The sequence below is a fragment of the Chroicocephalus ridibundus genome, chromosome 7, assembly GCF_963924245.1.
Source record: "Chroicocephalus ridibundus chromosome 7, bChrRid1.1, whole genome shotgun sequence".
Lineage (NCBI taxonomy): Eukaryota > Metazoa > Chordata > Aves > Charadriiformes > Laridae > Chroicocephalus > Chroicocephalus ridibundus.
In genome coordinates, this window is record NC_086290.1 from 46740643 (window position 1) to 46755117 (window position 14475).

Consider the following 14475-nt stretch of genomic DNA (forward strand, 5'->3'; position numbering starts at 1 on the left):
TAGAATTAATAACGCCGTTATCTGGTAATTCAATAGCTGCGGATTAACCAAGCAGAGCGGCTGTCCTGGAGGAAGCCCCAGGGAAAGCCGAGAGGTCGAAGTGGGCTGGATTTCAGAGCCCCAAGCAAGATCGACTGTGCTGAGCCCCGGCACAGGGGCTCTGGTGCCCCCTCCACGTTCCCTCCGCCCCGGGAGCAGCCCCTGAGCATCTGGGTCTGGGCACTTACTTTCTGAACTGCTCCAGGAAGCGATCCCGGTGGCCCTGCAGTGTATCCGCTGGCAAACCTGGAAGAAGCAGCAGGTAGAAACATCACTGGGCATCTCCATGCTGGTACAGAAGCACGAAATCGGGGAACAACCCACTGGCATGGCCATCTGGGGATAGGCCTTTCCCACAGATGGTTACCCTCCTCCCGGGGTCTGAACGCTCTGGGCTCAGGGTTCCCCTGCAGGAGGGGAGCACATCCTCCCCCAGACACCCCCAGGGCAGGGAAAGGCAGCAAGCTGGTGTTCAGGTGGCTGCCACCACAATTTGAGGTCCCGGGCAATGCGGTTTTGCAGCCAGTGTCTGTCTGAAGCCAGGGGAGCTCCTGGTGGGCACCGTCCCTGTGGCCGAGGGGCATTTGGCAGGGCAGGCTCGGTCCCCCAGTGCTTGCACATCTTTGTCCCCTGCCCTGGTGACTCCCTCCACTCCCCCAAAAAGGCTGGGAAGGAGATGGGGGGGTGAACGGCCCAGGCTGAGCAGGGTGGGGACCCCCGGTGTCCTCCTCTGTGTCCCCTCTAAGCCCAAGCTGGCGCCGGGGACACTCACAGGAGTGGAGCTTGAAGAGCAGCTTGACAGTGTAGTCGTAGAGGTGGCTGCAGTCCAGGATGACCTGGATGAGCGGGGCCAGGCGGCACTGCCCCGCGGCCGTCACCGACACCGAGCGCGACATGTCCAGGGAGCTGAACACTGCGGGGAAGGAGCACGGGATCAGGCTCTGGCAGCACTGCAGGGTGCCACGCTGTGTCAGCCGCATCCGCAAACATCACCTGCAGCAAGAGACATCCACCGGGAGCAAGACACCCGCTGGCCCTCGGGGACCCAGCCCACCACCCCGTAGCCATTTGCTGGCCCAGCAGGAAGGGGGAATTCCCACCCGGGACTCCCCCGCAGGCGTGGGAACACTTCAGCCTGGCACCGTGGGCTGGAGGCGCCTGGTCCTGAGCCCTCGCCGGGTAGAGCTCCCAGTCCCTGAGGACACACAGCCCCTGTGCCGTGCCCGTCACCGCCATCCCGCCGGCATTCGGGTGTGCTGTGCGTGCCGGCGGGGAGACGCTCCAGAAACAGCCGGGAGCAGCCGGCAGCATCCATGATCCTTTGTCCGCATCACGGTGAAGTGCATCTCGTGCCGGGGGTGCAGGATGTGCCCCGCAACTCCAGGCCATGAAGGCATTTCTGGCAGGGCCACGGGATGCCGGGCTGCTGGAGCCGTGTCCAAGTGACTGCTTCATGGTCCAGCCTCGCAGGTCTCCCCCGAGCCATGGGCCGCCTGCCCTCAAAGGCAGGGCGGCTGGAGAAGATGGAGGCTCCACCTCCCTCCATCCAGCAACTCCCCTCCGACAGGCAGAGCAGTGAGAGCTCCCCAGAGCGCTCCCGGGAAGGGCTGAGCCCCTCACTGTGCCAGCACACGGCCCCGAGACGAGGGCGCTGCTCCAGCGCCCTCCAAACCACCCCGTCCCGCCAGCACCCATGGCCTGTTGCAGATGAAGGCTCACCCCACAACTGCTTTAACGTACCCCAACCGTGATCCTGCTCAAGTGCGCAAAGGTGCGTGACAGTCCTGACACTGGCTTGTTTTTACCCCCCCGGCTCGCTCGCACAGGAGGACGACAGGGTGCCCCAACGCCTCCCCTGGCTTCAGCACCTCCGCAAACACCCACGGCAGCTTGAGTTTGCTGCTAATAAAAGCCAAAACCTGTCGCGAGCCCACCAGTAAGATGAGAAGAAATTCAGGCCGGGGAGACTGCCGGAGCGGGAGAGCCCGAAGATGGGGCGGTGGAAGGGGTGTCGTGCCAGGGGCAGCAGGGTGGTGCGGTACAGCCGGCCCCACGGTGCTGCCGTGAAGCAGCATCACTCTAGCACACAGGGACTAATAAAAGCGTGAGCTAATAATAACTCGGGTGAAGCACCCAGAAAAAGAGATGAGGTGATGATGCTCTCCAACTGCATCCTCCCTGGAGCTGGCTCAGCCCCCGTGGACCCCCACCCTGACCGCCAGAAGCTTACCTGTCTGGAAGAGGTTCAGCTCACACTCCAGGTAGTCAAACATCTCCACTGTCAGCTGGAAACTAAGGAAAAAGGGATGAAGATGGTTGGAGAGCATCCTTATGGCCACCTCAGCCTGTGCCAGGTGCCAACCCAGAGGAACGAGCCTTGCCCAGGGGCTCTGCCTGCTCCCGGCACCCACGGCAGGGCTGGGGAGAAGGTGCAAGGTTCTGTCCCCGGCTCGGTGGCGCTGCCGGTGAGGCTGGGCAGCACCGTGTCACCCTGCCTGCATCCACCCCCCCACCTCCCCCCCGCCTCATCTCCCACCTCTGCCCCGCACTCACAAATTATTGACATCATTCTCCCCGGCCTCGTCAAGCTGCCGGTCGGACATCTGGAGGTTGCCGGGGAAGCGGGGATTCTGCGTGGGGAAACAAGAGTTGCGGAAGGGTTTCAGAGGACCACAGCTCCGGCCACAGCGCGAGGAGCACCAGGGCTGCCCATCCGGCCAGTAGTTTCCGTGCTAGAGACAGGGACGGCTCTTTGGATGTGCTTTTGGATGAGAGTGATGTGGGGAGGAAAGGGGGCTAACACGAGTCCCAGCTGACTGCAGCATCCCCAATCCATGGTGCCTGTATTCTCCCCAGCAAGAAAAGACAACTCTCCCTGGGCTTAGAAACCTGCTGAAGTGGAAAGAGACGGGGCTGCCAGCCCACGCGTGGCATCACCGAGAGCTGCAGGGAAGGAGCCAATATCTGCTCCCAGGGGCAAAGCCTCTTCATGCTGCCCAGGGGTTTCGGGGAAGGTCACCTCACGGCTCCAAAACAAATCGGGGATGACAGGTACAGCCCGGCTTCAGAAAACACCTCTTGCCAGCAGAGCTCGGAAAGGAAGGAAACACCAAAGGTACCAAGCCTGCCGCAGACGGTGACAATAAGGATGAGGGCCCTCGACACCGCGCAGGGCTTCTAAGTGACTTCCCACTGTCCTCCTGGCAGCATGCTGTGATCTTAATGCCACAAGCTTCTCCTCTTCTCTTCTCCTCTCTTCTCCTTCCTTGCCTTCCCTCTTCTCTTCTCCTCTCTTCCCTTCTCCTCCCTTTCCCTTCCCTTCTCCTCCCTTCTCCTCTCTTCCCTTCTCTTCTCCCTTGCCTTCCCTTCTCCTCTCTTCCCTTCTCCCTTCTCCTCCCCTCCCCTCCCCTCCATTCCCTTCCCTCCTCTCTTCCCTTCCTTCTATTCCATCTGCCTAGATAATAATCTCCATCGCTGCGAGCACAGCTTCCTGAGGCAGGAGAGGAACACTTTTCCCTCTCTGTCATACATGCTCCCCACCAACCCTGGCAGCTGGCACAGCATGGAGCAGACCCGGAGCCAGGGTATCCCCTGGCCTGCCCAAAGAAGGGACCTGCCCAGCAGCGCTGTTCCAGAGGCTGGGAACAAGCTCCTGGTAATGGGAGAAAACCCACTCTGGGATGGTGCCATGGGATTTCCCCGGGATGCTCCCATGCCCAGCAGCACCCATGGCCCAAGAGCCCAAAGGGAGGAGATTAAAAATGGATTTTGGTGACCAGCACCGATTATTTCAAGCTGGGGACAGCACTGGGTGGGACAGGATGGGACATTGTGCTGACTCCGGCTGGGACCATCCCTGCAGTGTGCAGTGAGGTTTACCAAGTAGGGCAAGAGATGGAGGGCAGAAGCCTCCCCAGCACTGAGGCTGCTGGGGACCGAGAGGTTCGTTCTGTGCTACCTCGTCCTGATCTTCCTGGTAAACGTTAAGGTGAGATTTACAGTCTGCGATGAACTGGGTGCTCATAAGGAAACCTTAAACCTGTGACTCCGTTGAAGTTCTGCTGAGAAGAACTAAGTTGTGCATGCTCAGCGGTGCTCAGATTAAGTTAATTGTTATTTCCCCATCATTCTTGAATTTCCAGGCTGATTTGTTGCTCCCACTCCACTTTGCCTGCCCATATAAAAACCTTATTTCAGAAGGCATTAGAGTGCCCTACACCCAAACTTTAGTCCTGATCAAAGGCAGGTTTCTACACACATCTATTTCATTTCTCCTTTGCTGACCATGGCAAATAATGCTCCATGCTCGCACGCTGGTCGGAGCAGGGGCTGCTGCTCATCCTTCTCCAGGCACCAACAGGGACATCCCCCCAGCCCAAATCCCCAGCTTCCCCCGCCGAACTTGTGGCGACGCAGAAAAGCCAGGCTCTGCCGAAGGGTTTTCTGGGAGATTTACATCTCAGAATTGATCCCTGCCCTGCCTGCGCTGCCTCCTGCCTCCTACGGTGCGTCACGGCTTGGCCCCCACAAGCCCTCCTCGCTCCAGAACCCCATGGCCTCTTCCACCTCTGCCCATCTGGGATACCTGGGAGGGGACGCACACCCCAAACCTGGGGGGTCTCTTACTGCTTCTTGTAGCCCCCCAACTCCCAAGCCAGCCCAGGTGCCTCCAAGGAGCCCTGATCCACCATGAAACCATCCATCCCTGAGGCATTGGTCCTTGGGCCACTTTTTAACCAGGCTAAGGATGGACCCTGGCAGCCTGGGACATGTTGCACGGAGGCAGCAGGGTGGCTGTGACAGAGGAGAGGACCCTCGGGGGTGACAGCACTGGGACCACTCTGCCAGCCCCTGTCCTGCACCGTAACATTGACACCGCTTTTGCCCCAGCACCCCATCACCCACCCCTTGCTGTGGCCGTAGGGACAGGGACAGGACAATGCTCACCTTGGTGTGAAACTCCATCTTGGTTCTAAGCAGTTTGAGGTAGATGCTGCAGAGCTGTCCATAGCCCTCGCTCAAGTGGCCCTGGGGACACCAACAAGCTCTTGAGACCTGGTTGCAGGCTGTGAAAAAGCCTTCTCCCCCTGCAGCGTGAGCGACCCCTCCCTCAGCTCCCCAAAAAACACAGCCAAAACCCTCCTCGCCAACACAGGGGCTGCAACCTGGCTTGTAGGAAATGCGCCAAAAGGATTGGGTCAAGACCTTCTCATCACCTTCTTTGCAGATTTCAATGTTGTGTTTGACTGCCAGAGATGAGTTTTGTGGGTTTTGCCATGAAATAGGAAGGAGGCGTTTGATTTTGATGGTAGGGGATATCGAACACAACCAGCAAACCCTGCCGGGGGAGGTCCCAGTTGTCACGGGTCAGCCACAGATGAGCATCTGCTCAGCCCTCGGAGCCTGGCCAGCCCACCGTCCCGGCCCAGCACCCCCCAGCCCAGCTAGGGCGCCAGGTGTCGCCGAGGGACCCCCAGGGTGTCCCCACCGCAATGGCTGGTGGGATCGTCCGCTTACCCACATCCTGCTCATGTCGCTCAGCTCGTTCTTGTATCTCACCGAATCTTTCAGGACCTGGAGGAACGACGATGAAAATAAGCAGGAAGCGCAGGCACAGCAGCACCAGAGCAAGGCGTGCTAAACTTGGCACCGGCAAACTGGGGTAAGGAATGGGAGGTCTTGACGCATTCCCGACCCTGCAGCCTGCCAGTGGTGTCACTACCGCCAGCCCCAGGGCGCCTCAGTTTCCTCATCCGCACACGGGGCAGGAGGATCCTTGCTGATGGCTGCTGCACCCATGTCGATGCCCCGCCGTTTCCTCCAGCACCGGGGGTTGTAGCGCAGGGGGGTTTGTGAGCAGAGCAGTGCGGGGAAGGGTCCGTCAGAGCCAGCAGTCCCTGCGCCAGTCCCCACCCAGGAGGGCACCGACCTGCCAGCATCTCCCACCACCCCGAGCACCCCACCATGGAAAGGATTTGGCCCCGGGACAGCTGCTGAGCTGAGCTGGTAGCACTCACATTCGAGTGGCCGTCCCGGAGGAGTTTGTGGAAGACGTGGCAGAACTTCCAGCAGAGCACGGCATTGCCTGACAGCGGCAGGCGGTTCACCACCGACCAGAAGGTCTGTGCCCCCTTCTCGTGGTGTGTGCCCAGGATGCATGGTGGTGGCCGGTCAAGGAAACGCTCCTCTCCCCCTCAGCGGTGACGGAGAGTGGCCACCCCAAAGCGGCTCGTACCCGCAGAGCCGAGGGAAGCTGGGCCACTGCGGGGAGCTGATAAGCTGCCAAAGCCGGGTACACGCTGTCCCCAAGGATGGCACACGCCATCCTCTCTCCTCCAGCCCCACATCACTGCTCCGGGGAGCACACGCTCAGCGCTGCGGCTGTGCCTCCGCCGAGCCTTCCTGGCTACCCTGCCGGGATGCTGGATGCTGACGATCCGCTTTCAATGGCAGCACGCTCACACAAGCACCTTCGGGGATTAGGCATCCTTGCCCCAGGCAGACAACCTCCTGCAAGCATCTGTTCCTCCGGCCCTCCAGTGGGATGGCAGCGCCAGGAGCACAAGGCTGGGCCCCCACCGATGAGCAAAGGCTGCTCCAGCTTGAGCAGGGACCCCGTGATGTGCTGGAAAACCCCCAACCGTCATTAAGTCCCCCAGGGTCCCACCCAGCAGCCCCAGCATCCCAATAGCCAGCGTGCGGCGCTGGCCCGCCTGTGCCAGCACCTCTCCCCACGCGCCACCTCGCCGCTGCCCCTTTTCCGGGCAGCCCCAGCCCCGCTCCCACGCTCACTTGTCCCACGGCCAACTTTGGGAAGGATATTTCTGGCGTGTTTCTCCTTGACAGCCACTTCCTGCGCATTAATAGCCTTATTGATGCTGACAGTCTGCAAAAGAGAAGCGGTGGAAGGGGGGTGAGATGGGAAGGGTTTGAGCTCCCCCTTTGGTCCCCCCTCACCCGCTGGGACCCCCCGGCTCTGCCGGCACCTGTGGGTGGCTGGGTCCCATCCAGGTCCCTGGCCCCTGCTCGTGCCAGCTGGATGCTGCCCGTTGCCGGATGCCTTTCTGGGATGTGGTTGGCATCCGTCAGGTTCAGCTGCTGCCAGGACTCATTTACTCGGCATAATAACGCTGCAATTAAAGCAGCGACCACAAAGGACCCTCTCCTGCCCTTGGAGCGATGGGATGGGCAGAGGGAAGGCAAATCCCTCTGGATCACGGGGCAGCAGCCGGCGGCTCCTGCTCTGCTTTCAGGGGTAACTGAGTGGAGATGGCATTTCAGGGGGCACGGGGAATTCGGCAGCAGGATGGTGAGACCACCGCGTGCTGCAGAGGACTGCACAGAGGTCTGGCAGGAAAGGACATGGCTCCAGCTGCGGGATCAGAGGAGCAGGAGACGGACACGCTGCCCACGGTGCAGGCAGCTGCCCTGGCTGGTGCCCACTGCTACCCCACCGCCAACGGGCACAAAAGCCACGGCACCACTGCTGCCCACCGCCCGCAGCTCCCGCGCAACCCCCCCGAGGGGCCGGTGGCCTCTCCCTGGCACAACCCTGCCCACGAGCCGCCCTTTTGCTCTGGGCCGGGACAGGCAAGACTCGCCATGCAGATATCGGGGACCACGGAAAGCCCACACTGAGGCAGAGCCAGCGCTCCATTCGGCCTCTGGAAGCATTTGCTGGGCAGGCTTTTTAACCCTACGGCATTCCTGCCCCTTGGGGAGCTGTGTCGGCGGTGGGGGGACACCATGGCTGCTCCTATTTGGCCGCGGTTTGGGGGGAGCACGGCGATGCTGGCACAGGGTCGCCCTCTCCCCAAGCTCCTGCATCACTCATGGTGATGCCGAGCGCTTGCCTGGCACCTGCTCTGCGAGGATCCCACTGCCGAGGGAAGAAACTGTGTGGCTCAGCACTGCCAGAAGTAGTTAATTACTGATATAAACCAATTAAAGCAGTGGGATTAATCCCAGTGTCTTCCTCACTGCAATGCTTTTTGCACCCCTGCTTCCTCACCTTCTTCAAGGCTGCCCCGCTGCGGCTTCATCATGGCCGACCCTGATGACTCTGTGCTGAGCGGGGCTGGGGGACCCATGGGCACCAGCCACTGGCACCCCACGCATGGCTGGGCATGGCCCAGAATCCCCAGTGTTGAGCCCAAGCCACCTCCCCAGGATGTCCCTCTGCCACCAAAGCATCCTCCAGCCGGAGCAGGGACAACGTGCTGAAGGGCTGAGATGGCTTCTGATCTCGTCCACTGCTGCCATCTGCACCCCCATCCCAGGGCCGAGCACCCCCTCCGCTGAAACACAGGGGCTGGGTCCTCATGTCCCGCTACGAACCAGTTCTGCTGCGGGGACACGGCCGCGCTGGTCGCTCTCGAGCAGGGCCAGGCCACGCAGCCCCGCAGTGTTTGCAGCCCCGACCCCAGGGCACTGGGTCTGCCGGGGACCACGGCAAGTCTCCAGCCGCTCCCAGCTGCTCACCACACTCACCACCAGGTCCCTTGCGTACTGGTGACCATGGAGGTGACCGGTAAGGACCCCGGAGGTGACCATGGAGGTCATCAGTAAGATGCAGGAGGCTCATTTCGGGGTGGCAAGGGACCCAGATCACCAGCTGCAAGGCACGAGCATCCTGGTCCAGCAGCGGGGAGGACATGGACCAGAACCTGCATCTTAGCTCGGTTTTAAGAAGAGCTGAAAGAAACACTGGCAGTGGAGAAACCTGACCCCATCAGACGTCCCTTCCCGAGGGGATGGATGGAGACAAGCAGGTTCCCAACACAGGAGGACCAAGGTGGGAGCCACCTCTGCAGCTCAGCCTGGCCCCACGGCCGCAGCCCCTTGTCATTCATGAAACCATAAAATAAAATTCAGCTCATTTTCCTCTTTAAAAATTCCAACAAAATCCTCAGGAAGGCGCCTCTCTGCCAGCAGTGGCAGCCCGGAGGGTGATGCCCACATCCCAGCCAGCCATCAGTGACACACGCCATGGATCTGGCTCCAGGTGCAGCTTGTCCACCTCCAAAATCCCAGTCCACAGCCATGAAGGTGCAGATGGGTAGGATGGTCACAACGAGCCACCCGGCACGGTGAGGAGCGCCTGGATCAGCGTTTAAACACACACCCTGCCTTGAAATGGGAGTCCTGGACCACAAGTAACAAGCCAAGTGCAAAGCTGGAGCTGGCGAGTGGAAGCTCGGAGTCGGAGGTAGGATGAGGCCACCACTGTCCCAAAGCCGGTGGCTTCACCCCGGCACGTGTCTGCTCCCGCCATCCTTGAAAGACCGGACAGGGGTGGTCTCTGGAGGGAAGCAGTGCTGGGGGCTGCTGCATCCCCGGGAAAGCTGGAAACTGAGCTCCCAGTTTAAGTGTTCTTTCCTGCTGGCTTTTCCTGGTAAAGCAAGGACACTTTTTTTCCAAAGGAAGAAGCCCGCAGTGACCCCCCAGCATGGGGAGACACAGTGAGAGGGTGACAGGCGGTGGTGGTCTCCAGGAGCCTCCATCCCCAAGCCCCCCACTCCCTTTGAAGCATGGGTGACGTTTGTGTGGATGGCAGAAAGGTTTTCCGAGGAAAAGACGGATCTCACGCGTGGGTCCTGCCGGGTGCCGTGGGCACCTCCCCTCCCCGCTGCATCCCCCGGGAGGGCAGGGTCTCATCCCGGGAGCCGCTCGGGGCAGGCGCTGGGGCTCCGGAGATGCACAAACCGCCGCTCCACTGGCTGCCGGCACCCGCACAAGCAAACTGGAGGAGAGTAGGGCAGCAGTGAGGGACCAAAGCTGTGAGTGTCACCTCCAAGGGACGAGGCGGGTCGGGGAGGGTGACAGCGGCATACGCTCCTGTCCACGAGTTTTGGCTGTGAAACCGGGTCAAGAAGAGGAATTTGGGACTGCCTGGAGAGAAACCTGAAACCTCTTTGCCACTGAGAGGGTCTTTCACCCTGACCCGCAGGAGCTGCTTCCCAACACCGTCCAGCTGATGGGATTTTAATTTTCATTTTATTACGAGCTTGTACACCTCAAGGGCTGTTTCTAACCTGCCAGCCCACGAGCGCATTCTCGGCAGTGCCGCCGGCCCGTCTCCCGTTTCTTGCCCATGGAGGGATGCCGGCCTCCAGTCCCCAAAGGGCTCCTCTCCTGCTGCCCCCCCACCAGCGCTGGGCACGGGACCTCAGTGGGGCAGGGAGCCAGCATGGGGCAGCCAGGCCCTTCCTCTGGCCCCACAGCCCTGACACCATGCTGGGAAAGGAAACCCCGCGGTTTCCTCTTGTGCAACGACGCCGGCGGCAGGGCCAGGTGAGGCCGGGTGGGGGGGCCCCGTTTGCACAAGGAGAGGTGCGAGGAGGTGACACCGCCATGTTGGCCTCCCCCCAGCAGGGCCACGGGGCTGGGGAGAGCTCGGCGGAGCAGCGCCGGGCTGCAGGCGTTCAGCCGAGGCTGGAACGCTGCGAGCATCATCGTTAGCGTTTCATACACCTCGTGAGTCGGGGCGAGGGCACCCCACTGCCACTAGCTGGGAAAGGCTCAGGCCACCCAGAGGAGGAGCAGAGTCAGGTATCGCAGACCAGGGACCATCCAACCTAATACCTCTGCCCCAGAGCAGCGGGACCTGCCCGAGCTGTGGCTGCTTCAGCCATCGCAGCCCCGTGCCGGGGGAATTTAGCGCCGTTCCCACGGGACTCCGGGAGTCCCGCTGGCAAGGAGCAAGCTGGACCACATCCCATGGCATCCCCCCGACTCCCGACTCTCACAGGGAGATGCAACACCAGAGCGGAGCCACCCACAGCTCTGCACGGGGGTGATCCCCCCACCCCCCCCGCCCCGACCTGGCTCACGTCAACTAAAACACCTCCTCAGGCGTGCGGAGAGCAGGGTCCGGACAGGGACAGAGGAGCCCAAAACTGCACGGAGGGACGCAGGACAGAGCGACCGAGGCTTCCTGAGCACCCACAAACACTCCTCTCTCGCACAGACACCCCCTCGCCCCCCCGCCACATCTCCCCAAATTACGCTCTCAGGCTCCTCTGAACCGCAAACCTCCCGTCCAGCAGCAGAGAGCCTGGCTCTGCTCAGGAGCTGCACGGCACCTTCCCGCTTATTTCCAAAAGGAAATGAGTGTTGATTAAAGAATCCAGAGCTATTGCAAATTATTTGGAGAAACAGAGTAAGTCGCAGTGCAAATCCTCTTAGTAATGCTCCCTCATTTCTCCTTAATTCCTTTCTATAAATGGAGAGCTGGGACGAACCATACCTCCGGAAAACCGCTCGCAACCCAGCCCTGCGGACACGGGGGCTCCGGGGGAAGTGAGCGAGCAAGGAGACCTGACCGCAACAAGCCTAGAAAAAAATATCCGTGAGCTTAACTAAAACGCAAATCTCAGCGTAGCAAGGCGTCGCTCCGGCCCTGGAGGTGTGAAGGACACGGGGGTGCGGTGAGCTCTTCCGAGGGCACACGTCTCTTTTGGACATCGCTCACCAACGGCAGATAAAAGCAAATCACCGCCTCGCCAGGACTCGGGGAAGGTTTTTCTCCTGCAAAATGCCGAGGCAAGCACCTATTTGGCTGCACCTGCTGTTGGATACGTGAGTTTAGAAAGAAAGCGCTCCTCGCCTGGCCGGCTACACACTGGGATGAAGCACCTGCACCAGGGCTGTGTGAGCACCTGAAGGTGCTGCTGCCCTTCTTGCCTCCTGCTTCCGCCAGATGAGAAATAATTCCCCAAAACCACACAAATCTCAGACTTCCCTTCATCTGGGCGATAAAAACAACCACTTTTCCCTCAAAGCAACGTTGGCCTCCAGCTTTAAAAACCCTGAAACCTCGCCGTGTCCACCAGGGTTTGGTCCCAGTGGCAGTGGCTCGAGGTGTACCTCTCTAGGAGGAGATGCCGACGCCACCAGCTGGGATGCCAGCAGGAGAAGGAGGACCAAGGTGTACCAGAGACAGCCCTGAAAGCCAAGTGACACCAGCATGGGGGTTCTCGGGGGGGGTGTTTGGGGACACCTTGCCCCACATCCTGCCCTGCTCTCTCCCCGCCACCCCGTGGCGCATGGGACGCTCAAAAACGGAGTCACCAGGAAGATGGCCACGGGCTCTGCGAGCTGCATTGGAAGCTGACAGCATCGCCACCAGGCTCTTCTTGGCAGAGACCTGCCCTGGCATCGGTGCCTCCGGTTCTGCTCGCCCGAGGGTGGGAGGATGATGACTTCAGATTGACATCACGCTTGGTCTACCCACTGTCAGCACTCTCCGGCACACGGCAAAGCCCGATGTGAACGTTATGGAGAAGCTCTTCCAGCACACATGGTGCTTCCAGGGGAGAAACCACCTGGGCCAGGCCAGGAAGGGTGATGTGATGTTCAGAGGTTTCCACTCCACAAGGAGACACAAGAGGACGGCAGCTGCTGCCTGAGTCCCACCAAGGCCTTCGCCTTGTGAACTGCAGTACCATTATCATGGTAGAAAAGGTTGAAGGATAGACATTTTGAATGTATCTGAACAGACCACCCCACCAGCTCCCAGCTCCTCCCGACGGCAGCAGGGTGGCATCAAAGCAGGGGCTGGGATCCACAGGGCGACGCGCCCGTGAGCTGCATGTGCAAGGACTTAACCCACTGCTCCTCCTGGCCTTTCCAGAGCCTCCAGCAAAAATCGTGAGTTCAACACCATCGTGAGAGCTGGGGCAGGATGAGACGGTGCAATCCCATCACTTCCCCGTCTTCGAGGCAGGCAAAGAATGAAGACAACCAGCCAACGGACTTGTGGTGGGTCCCATGGACTCGAGTGAGACAAGGACTTGGGCTGGTCACCAGCGGTTGGAAGGGTTTGGTTCCACCAAACACCAGAGGCCAGAGCTTACTACATTGAACACCGCTGCCCACCATCGGGGGACTGGCACCCAAAGTGTTGGGCCACTGGGCTTCTCCAGTGCCATAAACAATTTATGCAGGTTAATTACTTGGACATGTGTTTTTTAAATGCAGTCTAAGGAATATGGACTTCTCCAATACACAGATAAACCTTTGGGGGGAAAAAAAAAAAAGGACAGAGAGAAAACTGATTTTGGGGGATAACAGCTGGCAAAAAGCGAGGCTACAGAAGAAACCAAACCTCATCAATGACCATTGGGGAAGTCGACACCATAAAACTCGGATCCCTTCGAAGCCTCCGGCTGAAATAACAGTCAAAAGAGAAGTCATCCAAGGCTGCAGAAGAGCTTGGATAGTGCTTTGGTCTCCTCCGGCACCATGAAGGGCCAGAATGGACCCCAGCTCCCACTGCCAGGCACTTCTGACCTGCCGCAACCGGAGATCCCCCCCAGCACGAGTGGCGGGATCCGAGGAGCAGCAGAAAACCAGGAGGCTCTCCAGGATCCCTGCACCCCTCCGTGCCTGCTCCCCACAAAAAAAAAAACAAACCACTTGTTACTCTTCTCATTTAATTATTGCTATGGGCGCTCCGTCATTCCTGCCCCACGTTGCCCAGCCAGCTGGGCCACGGCCGGAGCCTTTCCCGCGGGCTGCCCCGTTAGCCAGGCTTTTAATTTTAAGTGGGGATTTATGCGAAGATAATCTCTTCCAGCAGCAGTGATTTCTATCTGGGGAGGGAGGATGGCTGTGTTTTCCAGGGTCAGTGGTTCAGGAAGGTCCTCCACCGCCTTCAAATACGCCTGACCACATTCCAAATGGTCCCAACCAGAGTCTTCTGCTTCCCAGCAAACGCAAACATTCGGGCATTTTTCAGAACAGGAGGAAACAGAGGAGTGAGGCTGGAGGATGCGGGGAGCAGACGCCAGGAGTTCATCTCCGGACGCGCATTTCCATCAGCTGCCATCCTAGGACCAAAGTGTCACCCCAGCGGGGTATTGCCCCAGTGGGATGCTCCCAAATTCTGCGGAGCCGGGATGCCCCGAGGATGCAGAGGCTGGGGGTGGCCAAGGTAGCTTTGGCGGAAACCTTTCCAAGCAACGCCTCCCACCGCGCGGCAGCTCCCGCCGGCAGGCCTGGGGGGTCCCTTGCCCCTTTTCCCTCCAGGATGCCTGGATCCTGTAAGGGAGCCGAAGACAGCCAGGACCCCACGGGTCCCTCGTTGCACCCCTGCGACCTTCCCCGTCCCGAACCGAACCCGGCTGTGCTGGTGCCCAGGCGAGCAGCGCAAGGGATGAACTACACGAATGGACCCTAAAAACCCCACTTTTCACCCCAAACGTGTTTCCATCCCTAACGGCGGGGTTAGGGGCTGCCCCCAAGTGGTGCCACTGGTGCGTGGGGACACCGGTGCTCGTGGTGCCACCTGAGCCCAGCCGACTAGAAGACCGGGGAAGAGCAAGTGAAACCGGGTGGGCGGGAGCAAACCCCGACCCCGGCTGCAGCAGCAGCACCGGGGGTGGGGGATCGGCGTTAACCGCGGGGATGAGCCCCCCGGTAACCGAAGGAGGG

At 60.2% G+C, this 14475-nt stretch overlaps 1 protein-coding gene across 3 annotated transcripts in view; it reads right to left on the bottom strand.

The window, feature by feature from the left end:
- Window positions 1-14475, bottom strand: part of HIP1 (huntingtin interacting protein 1) — a 50525-nt gene that overhangs the window by 12001 nt on the left and 24049 nt on the right. For 2 of the 3 annotated variants that reach the window (XM_063341927.1, XM_063341928.1), the window contains exons 2-9: window positions 6862-6925; window positions 6057-6199; window positions 5557-5613; window positions 4987-5067; window positions 2593-2771; window positions 2270-2331; window positions 812-952; window positions 228-285 (exon numbers count right to left, since the gene is read on the bottom strand). In XM_063341927.1, coding sequence (XP_063197997.1) covers window positions 228-285; window positions 812-952; window positions 2270-2331; window positions 2593-2771; window positions 4987-5067; window positions 5557-5613; window positions 6057-6199; window positions 6862-6925 — 785 coding nt within the window. The remainder of the gene's footprint in view (window positions 1-227; window positions 286-811; window positions 953-2269; window positions 2332-2592; window positions 2772-4986; window positions 5068-5556; window positions 5614-6056; window positions 6200-6861; window positions 6926-14475) is intronic. The other variant, XM_063341929.1, reaches the window with a different exon arrangement.